Raw genomic sequence first — 20,242 nt, 5'->3', positions numbered from 1 at the left:
GACGGATGCTCTAAGAAAGACAGAGCCGCAAACAGTCGTCTGGGATGAGACAAAAGAAAGAGCTTTTAGCGCCCTAAAGAGCGCCCTAACAAGCCAGCCTGTGCTACGATCGCCCGACTACACAAAAGGGTTCGTTGTTCAGTGTGATGCTAGTGAGCGAGGCATGGGCGTTGCACTGTGCCAACGGGAAAATGGAGAAGTAGAACACCCCGTCCTGTATGCTAGTCGTAAGCTGACGAGTCGTGAGCAGGCGTATAGCGCCACCGAGAAAGAGTGTGCGTGTATCGTGTGGGCCGTTCAGAAATTGTCATGTTACCTAGCTGGCTCGAGGTTTATCATTGAGACGGATCACTGCCCTCTCCAATGGCTGCAGACCATCTCTCCCAAAAATGGCCGCCTCCTGCGCTGGAGCCTCGCTTTGCAACAATATTCCTTTGAGGTGCGTTACAAAAAGGGGAGTCTCAACGGTAACGCCGATGGCTTAAGTCGAAGCCCCTAACGTGGGAATCAGCCTCAAAATTGCTTGTTACTGATGTTTTTCTTCCTGAGGCAGGATTTTTAACCTATTGCTTTCGTGTAGTGTTTCAAAGTGATGATGTGCTTTCTAGTGCAATTTTCCGATTTGTGGACGCGTTCTGAGTGCTGCTAAACTACTGTAAGGAACTAGGCAGCAGTATAAAAGGGGAAAGAGCCTGGCAGGGCTTAGTGAGGGTTGTGCCGTGCTTGCTGACTGAGCGGTTGACTTTCGGCGTAGTTCTAACGCTTGCCGGAAACGAGAACAAAAATGTCAACTCTCCCGAAGTCACTTTGCAGTGTCCTGTGTGCACCTGAACGTGAGAACGAGGCCTTCTCTGTGCGCTGCGCTCAAGAAACGCCAAAGGACGCCCGACTTCGGTTATGAGCATCATCGAGCGACATCCCTCCGGACAGCGGATACAGTCCCCTGACCATCGGGATCTCCTTCCCCCGGCGGGGCGGTCTGTTACGTTTCGCCTACAACGCGCGGTAATGCCGGCGCGGATGCAACGGACGCCGGGGCTTCGTTCAAAGCGGCGGACATTTTGGCCCGTTCGACGCCGCCGCAACGCCTCCCCGCCAAGCGTGTCCAGGCGTGTTTCAGTGCCACGTGTCTTCGTGTGTGCGTGTGTGTGTGTGTGCCCACGCTTGTCAAAGCGCGGCAGCCGGGGAGCGGAGCTCCCCAAGTGAGGAGCCAGGAGGTCTGTCCGTCGGCGGGTTGGCGATGCGTCACTACACTCGTCTCAACATGTCTCTCAGCTCGACCGTGCTCCGCCGTCGCGTGGGCTCATGCTCCGCCGTCGCGTGGGCTCATGCTCCGCCGTCGCGTGGGCTCATCCCGTGACCTTCCTTCTGGCCCGCGACGCCGAGAGTATAAGAGCAGCTGCCCCCGGACGCCAGGATAGAGGCTCCGATTTGTTCTGTTACGTGCTCTCCCGTCTCTCCACTTCGGTCGACCTGACCGGCCGCTCTTTTGCGATGTTAGAATAAACAAGTTGTTCTGTTACCAGTCTACTCATGCTTTGCCGGGACCTTCGGATGCTTCCAGTGCCCCAGGCCGCCAGGCCAACGCTACCCTTGGGGCTTGCGACCCATTTGCAATAACGGGCGTCAGCACCGAGACCCCAACAATGCTGACTTGAGAATTTCTGGAGAAGGTTGCCTCATCTGTCCAGAGCACTTTGTCAACAAAATCCGGTAGTTCGTCACTGTTCACAAGGATCCAATTTGAGAAATCAAGCCGCCATTGAAAGTTTCTTTCTTGCAGCTTTTGATGCAGTTGGAAGTGATGCGGATGCATTTCAGCCTTCCTAAGAACTCTCGACACTGAAGACTTTCAAATGCCAACCTCACCACTCACATCACGCACGCTGGAATGAGGGTTTGCAGTCATGAAAGCCAAAATGCCTCCTTCAGCCTCTTCACTGATGGTCCCCTTTTTGTGCCGCGTCTTCTTGAAGCTACCTATTTCTTTCAGCGTCACGTAACTCCTCATAATTGTGTTCGCGTTAGATCTTTCCCACATTGCCAATTCCGGTATACCTTGGCAGCTTCCTCTTGCCGCCTCGTGCCACTTCCAAGGCTAAGACCGTGTTCGCCTTCTGCTCGCTTGAGTACGGCATGCTTTAGGCACTGCAAACAAATTCTTCGAAACGGTTGCGCGGCACGACAGTAATAGACAGTCGAGCTCACATGCATCTAGCCGCTGGCACAGTTTGGAACAAAAATTGGCAGCGGCTTAGCTCGGCTATGCCAGGATATACGTAGCGAAAGCTAAGGCATAGTAAGGTTAGCCTTGGTTATTCTTGACTGCAAGTCCAGGTTAGTCTGGTTGTCTAGCTATGTTGCGGCGTTTAGCCAGTCGTTCGGCGCGCTGTTCGTCTGTTTCCTGGGCGATTCGTTTCCTCTTAATCTCGTTCCGATGTCGATTCCATGCCTCCTCCTGTTCATCAAACTTGTCGCCGTCCATTCTGCCGCCTCAACTGTGGTTGCGGCGCACGCGAGCTCTCCTTTTCAATCCTCCGACATGTTATCAGGCATGCGACGCAGCTGGCGAAGCGAGCGGAGGCGAACGCAACGACGAGGAACGCGGTGTGACGAGAAACGCGGTGTGACGAGAAACGCGGTGGGACGTCATGTGCCTCCTCGGAGCACGGCCACGGCTAAATCGCAAGTTCGCGGCCAGTAAAGCTTTCGCTTTAAAAAGCGCCGTTGTAACAAATGATGCTCTCTCTCGCACAGGTTTCACATGTATGATGCATGTGTTGTGTGCATTTTTTCTATTCCGCACCGACTTGAACGCTGGAAAAAAAAAGTTGCTCTCCTCGTCATATCGGAATAAACAGCTGATGACGGCGCGTTCTTCGGCGACAGGCGCGAGCGGCTGCTGACGAAGCGCTTTTTCGGAGCGCCGTCGCCAGCCGCTGCCGGTAATGTCAGAGCCGAGCAAAGGTTGAAGCCCTTTCTCGTAAGTGAAGGGAAGGCGCGGCGCTGGCGATGTTTTTACAAATCACTCATGAGAGCGCTGTAATCGCGGCGCATTCGGGCGCACAGAGCGCGCTGTCAAGAGGTACTTTTTAAACTCCGTGGGCTTTCGTTTTTCCCGAATAAAAACGGCCACGCTAAATCTACCTCGTTGGAAGTACCTGGGTTGGGCAATACTTGTGAAGCTCCACAACTTTCCTATTTAGGCCTGAACGTTTCAAGCTATATTTAAAAAGTTAATTAATTTATCTCGGCTAATTACTCAAAAAAAGACGAGCAAAAATGGTACTGTAAGTTTAGATAAACCCCAGGAACATCCACACGATTTCTGTTTGAAGAACGCATAGGTTTTTTTCAAAATCTGGGTCCAAGTTAGCTGGGACACCCTGTATATCTCACGTGGTCCTTTTTTCCGCGTTCCAAAAGAAAAAGCCCACGAAATATGAAAAAATACCACGCACCGGGGCGCTTGCGCACTGTTATTGTGCTGCTCTCAAGGGTGCGATGGATGAACAAGGTCGGCTGCAGCGAGACTGGCCCGCGACATGGCGTTATGCCTGGTATAGGTATCTGGGCATGCGGCTCTTATCGCATGACGGTGTAAATGCCCTGTCGCGTGCCAGTCTCGCTGCAGCCGACCTTGTTCATCCATCGCACACTTGAGAGCAGCACAATAACAGTGCGCAAGCGCCCCGGTGCGTGGTATTTTTTCATATTTCGTGGGCTTTTTTTGGAACGCGGAAAAAAGGACCACGTGAGATATATCGAGTTGGAAACAATTTATTGAGAGGTTTCTCAAGGTGCTCTACAACCTTGCGTATCACACTTGGGGTCTGCAGGCAATAGTTAAAAAGTTGATTAATTAAACATAACTGACCCATTACCTAAGGGGAAAATAAAAATAGCCTGAGTAGCTCTAGACCAGTGCCAACATTATACATTCAGTTCAAATCGCGTTCAGAGTGCCTTTCATTTTTAAAACTTTGGCTGAAGTTATGTGGGACAACCTGTATACTCGTCATGAACCACTGGGCAAGCGCCGCATGACACTTGATACGCATGAAATAAATGTGTGCTTGCACAGTTCTTGCAATAGTGAAGGAATAAAAGACAGCAGAAGTGATTCGGACGCCGTGGGCATATCGGCGGAGGAAACCACCAGTGCTCTCTGCCAAGGTTATGATATTACTTGCAGCTTATTGGCAAAGAGGGTACAAGCACGTCTGATAAATCATTGGGAACATAATCGAAAACCTGGAAAATCTAGACAATTTGTAATTTTACGGGCAGCTAACGTAAATTCGGTACATTTCGGGACCACAATGTTGCTGAGAACCTGGTGCAAGCAGTTTGGTAGATACGTGTACGTGGTTGAGACTAACATCGGGAAATTTTTCGAAACCAGTACAAGTCCCGGAAATCCGAACTCTAATTATATCTGGCAGAGAAGTCTTAGACATGCGCTGGACTGCCGACGATGATGATAATGAGGACGACGACGCGTGGTGGTGGGGTTACACCGTAATGTACTTAACCACACATCCAACTGCTATAACTGTTTCTAGGCAACAGCAGATGGCAGCATGGCTGTGTCGCCATGTATCGTGTTGCCTCTTTTATGTCATGCTTGTAAATTTATAAGCTGTAAGCTAAAGTAATCGCGAGCCAACTATAGTTCCTACGAAAACGTTGTCGAGGACTTCGAAAGAAGCATGCATATACGACGAGGACTAGCGCAGGCTTATAGCTCTATTACAGAAAGTCAAAGTAAGCAAGCATTTGAGTTCACTGCTGCATATTGCTTGCATTTGGAGGAGCAGCACAGTGAGAAGCTGCGCCCATGACGTCACATGCAAGTTCTATCTATAGAGAAAACATTGAGAAATTACTTCTGCGGATTTGCTGGAGCGACTAAGCGACCACATTAATTAGCGTGCTTTCTGCGGGCCGAATCGCAGGCGGCGTTCGCTGCGACCGGCGGGCGGGCCGAGCATGACGCAGTCGTCGGATCGGATCTGGGAACTGCTCTCCACGTCGCCGGTGCGCGTGCGCAACCTGGAGCAGGACATGGAGGCGCTGCGCCAGTCGCGTCATGACAACCCTTACCTGCAACAGCAGATGGAGCGATTCTCGATTCAGGACGAGCCCGCGGCGGCCGACGAGCGACAACTGCTCTTCCCGCCCGATGACTTCCGTGACCTGCACAAGCACCTGATCCGCAGCCCGCCGCCCCAGTTCCCGCAGGATGTGGCGCACTTCGTCTTCCCCGGATCGCCGCCACCGGTAAGTGCTGTTGGCATGAATGGCATAATTATATATGCACCGGTGTAAGTTTCTCAGCTTAGCATTCTGGCCAGTTTTGAGCCCAGAGAAAGCATCAGCCATGGCTGCCCGTTATAAAACCTTTTTTTTTTTTTCTAGATCCTTTGATTATTTCCCACAATTCCAGAATTGATAGATCCTCAATAAGCGACATGCGGTCCCGTAATCGCCCTTGGGATTGGCGAAGTATGCTACAGGGTTATCGCATTATTGGCGGGTGCAACTAAAGGACACAACGCTCTTTTTTTTTATCTTTTTTTTTATCGCTTAAGATTTCTGCATTAAGCGTTGAAACCATGGTATTACGAGGTTGAACAGCCGACACGATGAACACGAGGAGGGTTGTTCATTTTCCTCCACAGTGCGAGAAAGGACAGAATGAGCGGAGCAGGAAATTCATCTTGTTTAGACACATAAAAAGGAAGCTATAGTAGGCGTAAACGGCAAGAATGGCGAGATAATTGAAAAAAGAAGTCACCATTACCCCATTGCGAAATCATTACAAGTGCAGACGATCCGTAATGTAAAACAGGCATTCTAGGCTAATATGGTCCAAGCACTGAGGGTTTTTATATTGACGCAATAGTTGATATGGGAAGACACTGAAACGGTCACTTTAGAACCAACAAATGAGGACACAACAATGGTTAACGGCGGGCATGGCTCTCTGTAGAACACTGAAGAATTCGAAAAGCTAGGAGGCTTTTCACTTGCAAACTGGACTTCGGATAGGTTAAACGGTTATTCTCGAAGACAACGGAGTACCTTAGCATTTCCAAGGAATGAGGAGGGAGTACATCAATTAATTACATTTCATGCTGGAGAAAGGATCTTGCACAGATCAAACGAATGAAGAAGGCACTGGCTGCTAAGAAAGAAAAACGCGACAAGAAGAAACAAAGGAAGACAACATTGATTAAATGCATGGAATTTCCAGATGTCGAAATGAGACACCGAATTAAAAGAGCCATCTTTTGAAACTTATCCAAATAAGAAACACAAAGCAAAATGGTCAAGCGGTTTGAGCTTCAAGACGTCTTCAGATGATCCGTCTTGCCAAAGATGTATGCAAGGCCTGACGATGTGCAACGGTAAGGAAAATAAAGAAGCGACTGAGAACGCAGGAAAGGAAGTCTTGGTAGAAATTTCTTGCATATCTCCGGAAAAAAGAAGAAAAAGAAAAGTTGGTGATGAAATGAATGGACTTAAGTAGCAGTGTGAGCAAAGGGCGAGGCAAGGAAGATCGATACGATGCACACACCTAAGTCCTATCGCAATCAACCTATCGACAAAGACGACGCTGGCGCTCAACGTCACCGTCCGCTCGGCCATTCATGTAGAAGGGGATGAAGACAGAACCTGGTCACGGGCCTCTGTCACGATTATACTGGACATGGCCAGAGATGTATGCTATGAGCGTCCCTTTTGGAACGGGGCGGTGGGTTGCGCCACCAAGCTCTCGCTATTATACTGCCTAATGTCCTACCCAAGTTAAAAAAAGAAAAAAAAAGCACTATAAACTCCCACAACCAGATTTTCTGACCCCCCATTGCGAACTTTCCTTTTGTATGTTTCAGTTTTTTTTTTTTTGTCGTTTCCCTAATTTTCTTCCACCAATCTTCCAATCGCCTCTTACTAATCTCTATCGCGGACATGTTTACTTTTCCCCTGCTCTCGCTGAACCCAAGGGTTTCAAGGAGGCCAGTGTTGCCTAAATCAATCCCGCTGGGCAGATGTCTTCACATTCTAATAAAACATGCTCCATCGTTTCCCAAGCCTTACCGCAGCAAGCACATGCTTATTCTACCTTCTTATATCTCGCTTTATAGGTGCTGCGGGTTCTAAGGCATCCCGATCTCGCTTCGAAAAGTGATGAGCTTCCCTTTGAGTTATCATACATTGTTTCTTTCCCGATTTCGTTTGGTCCTCTTAAGTAGTTACTCATGGCAGGTTTCTTTTCCATTGCCGCCACTCATGAGATTATTTCAGCCTCTCTGACTTTCCGCTTGACGTTCTTTGTTGCACGTTGCTCACCCTACAAGCCGCATACCTGCTGGTAAGCTTCCTAGTTCTTTTCCTCCACTGTGAATCACTGTTCTTTTTTCTGTACAAATACCTCGACACTCTTCCAGCCAATTTACTTTCTTCCATATTCCTCAGTCGTTCTTCATAATCAATTTCACTGCGAGCTTCCATCTCTTCAAAGCTTGTCCAGCCCATACCACCCTGAGAGAGGGCGCGATACACCTAGCGCCCTCTCTCGGTGGGCGTCCGCTCGGCTCGGCGTAACTGAATGGGCATCGCAGATAAAAAGTTTGATAGCTCCATAAAATGCCGTTATCAAAGAGAATTCCAGTTATATGTGAAAAAAAAGGATTCCTTTTGGAACATACATTTTTTGCATAAAAACAAACAGGAACAAAGAAAGGGAGCAACACAAGGACGAGTGCTTTCTAACAACTGGTTTTATTTTCGAAGGACCACCTGCTTAAGCACCCATAGATCTGCGCGATCCAGTCAGCAGAACACGCCAATAGCGCATATAACAACGCTTGTGATAAAATGCCGCGGATCAGCGCTGCTCGGTCAACACAAAAACAGCAAAGCGCAAGAAACGAGCACTTAGGGTGAAAATACGTTAAAGATATGATGACAGGAGAGAATTCTCTTTATCTAACAACGAAACCGAAGGATGACTGATGCATTTTCCCTTTAGTTTTGCAATCCAGTGAGCTTCCACAATTTGTCTCGCGGTTTGATTTCTATGCCCAAACAATATGTCGGTGCTTATAAGACAAGGTGAGCAAGCATGTTCTTGACAATGCATTGCCAAATGCGTAGTAGGGCGACCTTTCAGACTAGACAAGTGTTTCCTTAGACTCGTGTTAATGCACCTCGCAGTCTGCCCTACGTACACATGACCACACGTCATAGGAATCTGATACACAACGTTCTTCGCGCAATCGACAAATTGGTTCTTACTCGGATATTTAATACTACATTGTTTCTTTGCATCATCCTTACTTTCGACCTTACTTTTTGCCCTAGAATACACACTACCTATTTTGTTTTTAGCCGAAAACACCACTTTTACTTCCTATGGTGTTAGGCTGCTGAGCACGAGGTCGCGGGATCGAATCCCGGCCACGGCGGCCGCATTTCGATGGGGGCGAAATGCGAAAACACCCGTGTACTTAGATTTAGGTGCACGTTAAAGAACCCCAGGTGGTCGAAATTTCCGGAGTCCTTCACTACGGCGTGCCTCATAATCAGAAAGTGGTTTTGGCACGTAAAACCCCATAATTTAATTTTTTAACACCACTTTTACTTCGTAACTCCATCTTCGTTAAGTTTGAGCTTTGTGGAAATAAAGCTCTAGGCTTTTGAGCAGTTACATTTTTTCAGTGGGAGCTCACAGAAATAGTCTAAAGCCCACCCCGCATTTCGCGTTTTTACCGGCATCTTCTGGCGTTACGTTTCTCAGCGTCGTCGCATGAACGTCGCCAGGAAGGATGCCCAGCCACATGACAAGCACGCAAATCAGCACAGTCAAGTGAGCTAGAAGAAATATTCTAGATTATAGTTTTTATGCCTTATTTACAATTCTGCAGTATAAAAAGAATATTCAGCGGCATGTTAGAGCGGCTGCGGTCGCAGACGATGCTGCCGTGCCACTCCACTGTCGTCGGTACCGCCGACACTGGAGCACCCCGGCGACGCACAGCGCGAGCTGGTTGCTGCGAAGTCGCTTGCTAAAGCTGCAAGCAGAGTGGACGCGGTAGCGCTCTGATTGGCCTCCGCTCATCGAGACACGTTTTGGGGGGAGATTTGATTTTTAAACTGTGATGCCCACTCATCTGCGCAGCGCTGACCGGACGCCCACTGAGAGTGAGCGCTGCCTCACGTCCCACATTTCTGGGGACAACCATTCATTTTAAAAGTTCGCGACAGATCACTGTGTACGAAGAAACGCAGGACGATATGAAAACAAATAAAGGGAAGAAAATTTATTGGATTTTTAAAACTCGCAAGTGGGTAGAAGATACATGTACATTAGAGAGCCAGTTGGCCCTTCTCGACCATGCCCGGCGTGCCTCGATCGCCAGTGGTACCCTGGACTGAGGGACCCGCCTACAGTACCTAGATATAATCTTCAATAGGTTTTATACTGCTACTACTAGAAAGAAAAGGCACACCCGCCCTGCAACGGTACATCTTGCTAATCACACCAAGCAGTTCGAGGGAACTCGTAGAGGATCGAGTGTTGAGACATTCGGAATACATGAGAGGTAAAATGACCAGGCAGTAGTCGAGCAAGGAATGTCGCCGGAGCCGACGTTCACTTGTGTTCGTCAGTACAAAGACAAGTCCCTTGTCGTATTGCTGATCACCTCGAGCCTCCATTGGATTTCCATCTTGACGACAGCTGGTTACGGAGAAGAGTTACCAAGATATTAGGAAAATTGGTTGAGTAATGTAGGACTTTCTTAAAGTTGACGCTGTCGTAGCAGTGGTAGCATTGAAAAGGATGAATAACGCGGCAAATCACTTCGACCGGACGGATTTACAGTGGAGTCCAGCAACGCGATGAGAAGATTGGGGATCAACGCAGTGTGAGGTGCGATTATTATCGGACTATAACTCATCCAAAATGAATGGAGAGAACTGAGCATAATTGTCTCGTTATACAAGAGCAGCATTCAGGATTATGACGACTGCAGAGGAATCACGCTTATGCTGCAGACCATGATGCGGATTCTTGACAATAGGTAAATATCGGACATCATCGGTTTGGAAAAATGCATGGTATATGCAATTATCGGCCTGATATAAATGATGCACAGGTCTAAAGAAACCAAGCAGCAACCTTACAACGTTTTCGTTGATCGCTATAGCTTTGAGAAAATATGTAACACACTAGAATACAGGAAACGAGCAGTCGATAAAAGAACAGCTAAAGATGTGTGTGTGACACATGAAGGAAATGTGCAGGGAAATAAATGAGGGCGAAAGCTCGCACGTGCCTCGGCGAAGTGGAAATCTTCGAGTGACAGTTGAGTTTACCAAACATCTGCCCTACACTGCTTACCATGGCGATAGAAGTTATACCGGAGCATTTTACAGCATTACCTCAGCAGATCATTTTTCAGATGACCTTAGCCCTCTGTGCAATCTTATTTATTTATTTATTTATATATTTATTTATTTATTTATTTATTTATTTATTTAAGTACTTGCAGTGGCACAAGGGCATATTGCAGGAAGGACATTTGTAACGAAAAGCAAAACATGCGCACAAATTCAGCTGATTCAAAAAGCAGATAGCATGGCATAAACGCCACATAACAAAAATAAAAAAAGCGATGAAAAAAGCGTAGCAACAGGCTATAAGATGAATTTACATCATAAAAAAGGAAACGTTAGTTTATCGCATATGTACGAAGTGCAATGATATGCGTTTACGACAGGTTAGACGATACAAATTACTGAAACTCGGAGCACGTTTTGCATTCAACAATACTCTTAGGAAGCTTATTCCAGTACGTTGAAGTAAACGGGGAAAATGATTTGCGGAAAACATCAGTGCGACCGCGAGCTTCAAGAACTTTAACCTCATGATCACATCGCCAATTAGGAAACAAAGCTCTAATTTCGTTGCTAAGCGACGTTGTGCTAGTGTTTGCCAGCCAAGGTTTTCTTTAATTAAGGTAATAATGCTGTGGAAGCTAATTTCAAGAAACAAACCTGGCAGCGCGGTTTTGAATACCGTTCAAGTTTTTCTATAAGTTTGTTCAAGTTTGTCTATAGATTTGAGGGTCCCAAGCCGCGCAAGTGTACTCGAGTATTGTGCGAACATTTGTGTTGTAAAGCTGCTCTTTTGCACTTCTGGGGGCTTTAAAGAAATTTACGTCTAATCAGGTTGAGCATTCTTGATAACTTTAAGGTGAAGTATTCAATATGTCTATTACAGGTCAAATTTCCTGAAAAGTAGACCCCAAGATATTTATAATGTTCAACCCATTCAAGAGGCAGTCCATCCAAATTATAAATGGATCTCACAGGGAGGCGTTTACGGGTGAAAGACACAAGTTGACAATTTGTGCTGTTTAAAAGATGGCAAACTTCGAGCACCAACCTTGGATTGCGTTTAAATCACTCTGTAGGCAGCTAACATCATGTTCAGATTGTATATTTCTATAAATTACGCCGTCGTCTGCATACAATCGCACTTTACATTGAAGTCGTTGTACAATATCATTTATATCAACTAAACATACCAACGGCCCCAAAACAGACCTTTGGGGCACGCCAGAAGTTATGGTGACACCAGTTGATTTAACTGCGTTGATCAGGACATGCTGCCGAGGACATGTAATGTCGAGGAGTGCTGAAGGAAATTGGTGAAAGAATCAGGTTTCAGGACCTATAGCAGAAACACATTCGAGTATATTGCCCGCGGCATTAAAATTTACTGATGCGAATGCCTAAAGGTGCACGCGATTCTTGATAAAAACGACATTTTTGAGCAATTTAGTTTAACGGTGGACGAAACAAGGAAATGTATGAGCTTACCAACGGAGTCGAGACACAAAGGTATAGCGGTAAGGATAGTTCAGTCCTCTTTGACAAGTGCCAACCTGCCAGCCAAGTAAAAGGAGAGAACTGCAAGATGTTAACTAGTAATATGGAAGGAAGCCAACGCAATTATACCAAAGTGAGGAGTGCCGAAGTACATCTTTGAGGTGCATCTTTGAGGTACATCTATGAGTACATCTTTGAGGTACATCTTTGAGTAAATCTTTCGGGTACATTTTTTGTAATAGCGCTGTAACTTGGATTCGTCGTTTAAATTCTTAATTTGCTTATTTTGTGATGTGTTGTATTTTCTTCTTCACTTGCACTCAAACGCACTCAAACGCCCTTTTCGTGCTTACTTCGCAAACGTATTCTGTTGAGCTACGTTTTTTCTTTTCCTTTTTCTTTTTTTTGTTGCTTTGGAACCTTGTTTCGTATTTTGCAATTTGCTTTCTTGCGTTGCGTTTCGATGTTCACTTGCTTCGTAACCCTTTTCCTTTCTAGTTTGCTTCCCCTTTCATTGTAATAACTAAATCCCCCTAAGTCAACGCCCTTTTGGCCTGTAGGGTATACTTAAATGAATGAATGAATGAATCTTGATGAGAAGGACCAAGTGGCCGCAATTATGATGAGATGATATTGTAGTGACAAGGAAAAATTGAGTTCAGAAAGACCGCATCTGAGAAACAGTCTCAACCGACGATAGTGGGAAGGCTAAGATGTTTTGGCCCAGTGAAGAGAGGAGAGCTAAGTCAGTCAAAACGCAATGACGATCAATGACTCTGATGTCAAAATGAAACAAGGTCGACCTGAGAAAAAGTAAAAAGACAATATTGAGTAAGATTCCAGCGACAAGAAGCTGAGGAAGTAGTAATAGACTGAAGGCGAATTCGCAAAAGAAAGAAAACTAGCAGCCACACATAAACAACATAGCTGACAGAAGGTGGTGAGGTAACTGAGCGCAAGCGTTAGAAGACATAAAATGGAGCCTATGTTTTCAACATTGGCCCTAAACAGCGTCTGGAGACAGCTCCAGTAATGAAGGCTTTGTTGACCTTGAAGCTTGATTTTGACAAAAGAGAATGCTACGAACGACTTCACCCCATTTCCTATCTCTGTTGCTTGAAAAGAAGCGAAGCAGGCACCGTCGACACTCACATTCCATCGCACTGAATTTCAAGGTTGTATTTATTGGACTTGATCGGTCTAAAGCTTTGTACAGTATAGCGTCATAATAGCGCACAGGACGCTATACACTGTGCGCTATAATGTACATAATGAATGGCCAACTTGTGCAACACTTACATGTTACGGGTTTAAAGTCCCAAAGCAACAAGGGGGTTATGGCAGATGGCATATAGCAAAGGACGCGGTAATAATTTTGACCACCTGCGGCTCTTTAACGCTCCCGCACCTGAAGCGCCGTATACAAACTCTTTCTTGCATAAAATACTTTTTGTTATATAAAACGCTGCTCGCGCTAAAATTGTGTGCCAAGTGGCTCATGTAAACATTTCTCTGCTCATTCACACGGGCGACTACCACGGATCTTGAAAGGAAGCTGCCAGGTCGGCGAAACCATTACACCTACACGCTGATAACGTTCAATTGTACTGGATATAACGAACGTATAAAACGCGTAACGCGTAGTGCGCCGCTGGTGGCGCCCTCGCCAAGTGCACTCGGCAACGGAGGCAGCCGTCCGCCGTAGTTTTCTGCGTCGTTGCTCGTGCTTCTCTGTTTGATTCATGTTTCCGGATAAGCAGCACCCGTCGCATGTGTGTGGTGGTCAAAGTTTCAAGGCATGTCGAAGAACAATTTTTTGCGTGGCTCAAATAGCTGCAAGAAATTGCCGGCGATACGGTGCTAATCAATCCACGCGAGGCTTCATGAGCGGGAGCAACGGCAGCAATGGATTGCCGCTGTTCGGCGGGAAATTTATTGTTAACACGCTTTCTTTTGTCATTTCGGTATTTGTTGCACTCGATAACGTTTACACAGGTAAGCGACAAAGTTGATCACGGCCCACCGATGTTTTGGTTTGCTTTGTCCGCAGTGCAGCAAGCGGGTGAAAGGCACTTCTCTCAATTTATGAATGCTATACTTGCAGTTTCTATCGTTTGCCGCTGCTATCACTTGTTGCTCTAGCAAGTGTGCCTGACTGTACAGGTGCATCGTGTTAAAGCTGCCAATAAGTTATTAAATTATGGGGTTTTACGTGCCAAAACCACTTTCTGATTATGAGGCACGCCGTAGTGGAGGACTCCGGAAATTCCGACCACCTGGGGATCTTTAACGTGCACCTAAATCTAAGTACACGGGTGTTTTCGCATTTCGCCCCCATCGAAATGCGGCCGCCATGGCCGGGATTCGATCCCGCGACCTCGTGCTCAGCAGCCCAACACCATAGCCACTGTGCAACCACGGCGGGTAAAGCTGCCAATAAGGCTTGCAAGAACTGATTTCGTTGGTTTGATGTGGCCCAGTAAGCTTGTCGCACCAGCTGTCACGCAGTGCATGTTCTTGTATCTATTTTACGCGTAGCTTCGTGCATATTGAACCGTTGGTCGTTGTTTTAATCACAACGTTTTCGCCTTGCCTGGTTTGTAAGGGCTTAAATCACGCTGTTCTGTCTCAGTGATCCCAGGCAAGAACTTCTTTAACAGCCTTATTTTTTTTCGCAATAAGACATATTTGTGGGTACTTGAGAAATGTGTTAGAGAAGAGGTAGTACGGGGCGAGGTATGCTGTTAGCTGCTCCACATGGTATTGCTGTTCGATTTCCAGTGAGAAAATTGCCTCATGTTTGTGAAGTCATTGCACCTTGATGCTGTCTGAGCAAACTTATGACACATAGCGCTTTGTTTGTTTCACAGTTGAGTACCTGAGTTGAGTTGACTACGCGGAATGTGTTCGTGCTTACTTGCAGGTCCGCTGGCCGCGCGGCGACATTGGCCAAACGCGGAGCAGAACCCGACGAAGTGTGCCGTCTTTACGAAGCGCTTTTGTTTTGCCACGTTTACCTTGCAAGCTTCTATTCATTTCTTAAAGCACAGGGGCATCGCTCGTACACATCAGCACGAAGTAATTTTAATGAGAAATATTTATATAGCAAACCGTCGTTAACTACCAATATTCGCTGTTAAAAATGTTACATTTCGTCACTTCGTGAAAGTAGTCGCTTAGAAATTCCTAACTTGTGGTTAAGTTTAGGTCTACAGTTCAACTTGTCCACTAGAATAGTGGAGGCTAGCATAAAGAAAATAGCTTCCTGCTACCATCATTCGTTCGTTTTGTTCGTGCATTGAGAAGTGGATCAGCTAAAGCTGCCCGAATCAGTCAGCCAAAACTAACACAAGTAAAAGTAGCACGTTTTTGCTTTCATTCACACATTTCTTACTGGAAGAAGGCTGACCCCCACGCAGTGCAAGAGTGTCAATCTGCAGAAGCAATTTTCATGCACAATTGAAATTTGTACATAAGAAGGGAACACAGATTCCTGAATATCCAAACCAACGTAAAAATGATTAACCATCACGGCTCTGTCTAGTGTTTTTACTTTAGCCTTAGCTGCACATGTCAACAAAGAGTGAACAAAATGTATAGCCTAACAAACACGCACTGAAGTCCTTCATTGCAAATACTTCATCGGCAGCAGATGGGCTCCCGTCATTATGAATAAGTCGAGCGACACTGCTCTGTTAGTCCACTCAGGCTTGTACAGAGCTAGTTTACTCATGCAAAGTGAATACATGTTCAGATATTAGAGTGACATACTTGACCCTACCTGTTGTGGAAACCTGAAAAACTCCGCAGAACCGGAAATCCCGGTGTTAGAACACCACAGAACCGCACAAGATATGTGATGCCCCGATTTAGCAATCTTCGTCTAATGCTGGCTTGACCTGGTGTCCTGCGTCTTTCGTTCCTTGCACGCCTGAGCAAGTTTCTCAGTCTTATCTTTCCTGTGTTCATACTTTGCACGACAACCGAAGCAGATGCGAAGTACGAAAACACCCGTGTACTTAGATTTAGGGGCACGTTAGAGAACCCCACGTGGTACAAATTTCCGGAGTCGCGCACTATGGCGTGCCTCATAATCAGATCGTGGTTCTGGGGCGTAAAACCCCATGATTTAATTAATTTAACCGAAGCAGATGACCGAGCGCGATCCGACTTGTGATATCGCTGAGCGAGTGGCAAGGGTGAGCGGAGGCAAGCTCGACGAACGCACGAAGTCAACCACTTCCCGCGCTTTGTCCGATTTAAAAGAGAGAAATAAAGAAATAGCCAAATTGAAAGGAGAGTTGTTTTCTGGTTGCTCAAATTTCTTCATTTCTAAACCCTTGTGAATGAGAAGAAATGCGAACATCCACGCCTACTTTGTTCCACCAGATCTTAGGATGCCCGGCAACCGCTAGGAGCGCACATTTTCCTTGAAACCGAAACTAGCACTCACCTTCCGGGAGTTGGTACAACTGTGATTGCGTTGTCGTGACCAGTGTGGAGAGCGCGTGTGGCGTCTGGCCAGGCGCTCCCTGCAGACCCGCCGTATCCGTATGCGTTTGAAAGATGATGTGGATCTGGCAATTCTTTGCTTATCTGGTTCGAGCAAGCACAGAGTTCAAGCAAGGCATTAAACACGCGAGCGTCAGTTGCTATTCAGAAAATTGTCTCGTTTCTGTCGTGGCCCAAGCGGCTGGCGTCGGCAGATTTCGTAGGAAACTGAAACATCCGCAACGCCATCTGGCCAGCGCTTGGCGCCCATAACGGCGCACGTCCGGTTGGCATGTGAGCCGAAAGGCCATGGTCAGGCACGAGTCAGAGCTTTTAAAGTGGCGAGCCAGACGCACCGCAGTTAGGTACAAAACTTGTGGTCTTTTCACCCAGGGCAAATGATAGCGTAACTCATAGCGCCAGTAAAAGCTTCAGAGAAGTTTGCATATCACCTGCCCCTAAAGACGTTGGCAGATTTACTTCTCAGCGTCCCGTCTGCCAGTAGAGCTCAGGTCATTGAGTGCAAGACATTGCACGATGTTCCAATGAAACACATGATCGTTACATGTTCACTTGTGTTCGAGGTTACTTGTGCAACGTCACTTATAGAAAGGCTGGGTGGCTTCCAAGCGACCACGTCCATCAAATTGGTGCTTCGTTGTAATTTCGTAATTTTCTACCTCCGTTTGATGGTTCGTTGCATGAGTTAGCGCAATGCACGCGTGTTCCATCCTGAGAGAGATGGCTGTGCAGGAGGACGAGACCATGATGGAACCCGAGATGCTGGGCCACGCGGGCCCATACAGCGCGGAGCCGACGCGCCAGGTGCCGCAGGAAACGCGCGACCAGATGTCGTCCAGCTACCCGGCGGACGACGTACACCGCGGCTTAGCCCGTGCCGCGGCCACTACCCGGTGAAGGGTGGCGCCGCCCCGCCGAGCCCCGGTTTGCCGGCGGCCCCGCATCGCTCAAGTGGTCGCCGGTGAACCGAGCGCGTGCGGACCCCAGGGCTCAACGACCTCTGCTGCCACGCTGGCGGACCAGTGGGGGACGCGTCCTTTGGCAGTGCTGCTTCTGCGGACACCGGCGGGGACGTCCCTCGCTTCGCAAAGCTCCCTTCAACAGCAAATGGTTTTCAAGAGCGACTCAGAGCTGCAATGGGTCCAGGACGGGGCGAGACGTTTGCGAAAACAGCAGACACTGCGTCCATACGTTAAAGAGCGCTGTGCTCCTCTTCTGTAACAGAGGCTGCCAAAGGTGGCAACCGTTTCGCGCAGGTTGCGTGGCTTTCCCCGGTAGGTAAAGAAAGTTAACGGGCCAATTAACGCAAAGCAGCGACAATTCTTTGCTTTAGAATGTTGTTGCGTGTGGATGACGGAAGCAGGGTTGTAGTCGCGACATGGGTGGAAAAAAAAAGTTGCCAACTTTTTTTCGCCTAAGCTGATTGGATCTGTCAGCAAGGGCAAAAAATTGTGCCATAACTGTCCGAGCCACTTGCAGCGCGTAGCGGCTGCGGTGCGCGACTTGAGTGGCCTTACTGGCTCTTTCGTGAGCGGCTGGTGCTAACCTGTCAAAGAATGTTCTAGACGTTGAAGACTTTGGTGCGAAGACCTGCTTGGTCGCGTGGAGAGGAAGCATTGCAATACCTGTACAGTTCACATCAGCGCCAAAAAGAACAGAAAAAAACACGCTTGAAGGCATTCATAGAGTTGTTCAAAAAGTTATAAACTAGGGGCTGAATTCGCAAAGCTCTTCGTTGTTGGCAGGCGTATATATTCGGTGCGGGACGGGGCTAAACAAAACGTTTCGTTGTTTAATAGCCATCTTCACTCATCCCACATTTGCTATCACGATTGGCTGACACGTGTTCTTACGGACCGCAATAGCGCGTATGAAGTGCTTTGTGAATACGGGCCCGGAGTTTGTTTTTGCTCACGTCTGGGCGCCCAGACGCATAGAAGTGACGACGACACACGATAACCTCTTGCTGCCTCCTTGTCTTTTTGTCTCACTTCATTAAATAGCAAAGTACGTTCATTTAGTGGCGCCTATGCGAAAGATGATTGGCCTCTTGTAGCTATGGATGTGAGGTCCACAGTAACGCGGTATTCTTCATGACGCTGGAGAGAGACACCATTAAGGTAAATGTGGAAGCCAGGACCAGAGTTCATTCAGGCAACCTAATGCTGGCTGTACATCGAGACCGAATCGCGGTACTCTGAAAATGTGTTTTTTTTTTCTTGTTATTAAACGTACCTATCCATGTTGTTTCGGCTACAGGGCGCAAGCGGCATATGTTGGCTCGAGCCGCCCAGTGGGCGCGAATTGCGGCAGCGATTAGTCTGAAGGATTAATGCTGTGCCAGGGTGAAAGTCCAGTTGCTAACGCTGAGGACGCTAACATGCCCTTGACGGCTAACACACATCGTATGCAAGTACCAGTCAATGTGGAGTTGATAAGCCGTGAAAGACCAACAAGCGCACAGGTCAACATGTCGGTTTAGTGCGCTCAAAGGGCGGCTCCCGCGGCTTCTTGTGATGTAGTACAACAGTCTTGCGCATTATTCTTACCTGCAGTTTAGCGCCTAAAATGCCTATCGCTGTGGCAGCGAGAAGCAATCGTCAGGCGACCCACAATCCAGACGAAAATTGAAACAATGTCCCAAAATGCGAAAAAAAGCTTGTGCCGTCAGCTTGTCATACAGGCTTTCTTGTCGTACCGACCGAGTTCGCCTCATCGTTACGGTACGCCACACTTACGACATAAATTGCTGTCGATAAGACAGGACAACACTGCAGCACCGACAGGCTTGCACTACAGTAGCTTCCGACGATTTCTGCCGCATTATGAACAGTGTGTCTAAAGACACAAAAAGATACTGTCGCTGGGAGAGAAATTTCCTGTTGTGTATTTCGACTGGGCGGCGGAGCTTTTCTTCGCGTGTCAACGCCCGCCGCAGCCCGTGCGAACCAGCAGTTCGAGGTGTCTTCCGCGACGCGCCACTTGTTTCCAATACAAAGTCGCTCATGAGGTGCGAAGTCGGTGCGTGTCTCCTGAAAAGTTCAAGCTGAAATGTCACGTTGTAGACTCTCTCTCCTCCTCTCTGTGCGCGACATGCGCCCTAACGCAAAAGAGGAATAAACCTTCTAGTCATAGACGCTCATGTGCCAAAGGAATGCGTCGCTTCTGCGGAGAGCGGGCAGAAGCGCGTCGTTCTGCGTGCCTGCCGCGTAGCTGTAGTTCCTCGAGTGAAAGCGATCCGTGTGCAAACGCGTTCCTCCTCTGAACGACGGCTCGCGCTCGGTTTCGCGGGCTCGTGCTTCAGCTGTAGCGCGTGCTCGTGTGACCTTCTGCAGCGCCGCATCGTTTGCGTTGGGTATGCAAGTAACTATGCGCGACCAGCCGGCAGTTCGTCACGCGTCTGTCCGCTACCTGTCGATATTCTCAGTATGATGCTGACAACGGCAAGGTCGCATGCTTCGAGCTGAGCAACGGTGGATCCATCAACTTCGGCGTGGTTCGGCGACTCGACGGGCCGGCCTTGTATATAATGTCTCGTGGTGACGCCGCCGTTGGCAGCCGTCGAGGCTCTTCAGAGCTTGTCGAATAAAGAGTTTGTTACCTACAAAAGAGTCCACTTGTCTAAATGCAGAAAAAAAAGACACCAGTGTGTTATAAGCATGCATGGCTCCTTGAGAAAGCCGAGAGTGTACGTACATACTTGTGCAAAAAAAAAAAAACGTCAGCGATGTACATTATAATACGTGTTTGTCGCTGGGTTCGCATTGTTGGCGACTGTGCAGGCTCTAGATTCATTATACTTTTCTAAATTCTACCTGGGCTCTTC

At 47.6% G+C, this 20,242-nt stretch overlaps 1 protein-coding gene across 4 annotated transcripts in view; it reads left to right on the top strand.

The window, feature by feature from the left end:
• Positions 1–20,025, top strand: part of LOC126546033 (uncharacterized) — a 40,020-nt gene extending 19,995 nt beyond the window's left edge. For 3 of the 4 annotated variants that reach the window (XM_050194095.2, XM_050194094.3, XM_055061283.1), the window contains exons 3-4: positions 4,959–5,283; positions 17,149–20,025. In XM_050194095.2, coding sequence (XP_050050052.1) covers positions 4,959–5,283; positions 17,149–17,313 — 490 coding nt within the window. In that variant the 3' untranslated portion in view covers positions 17,314–20,025. Of the gene's footprint in view, positions 1–4,958; positions 5,284–14,827; positions 16,322–17,148 lie in introns of those variants that run through there. The other variant, XM_055061282.2, reaches the window with a different exon arrangement.
• The last annotated feature ends 217 nt before the right edge of the window (positions 20,026–20,242 follow it).

This window comes from Dermacentor andersoni, chromosome 1, assembly GCF_023375885.2.
Source record: "Dermacentor andersoni chromosome 1, qqDerAnde1_hic_scaffold, whole genome shotgun sequence".
Classification (NCBI taxonomy): domain Eukaryota; kingdom Metazoa; phylum Arthropoda; class Arachnida; order Ixodida; family Ixodidae; genus Dermacentor; species Dermacentor andersoni.
The sequence above is the reverse complement of the archived record's forward strand: the minus strand, read 5'-3'. Positions and strand labels throughout refer to the sequence as shown.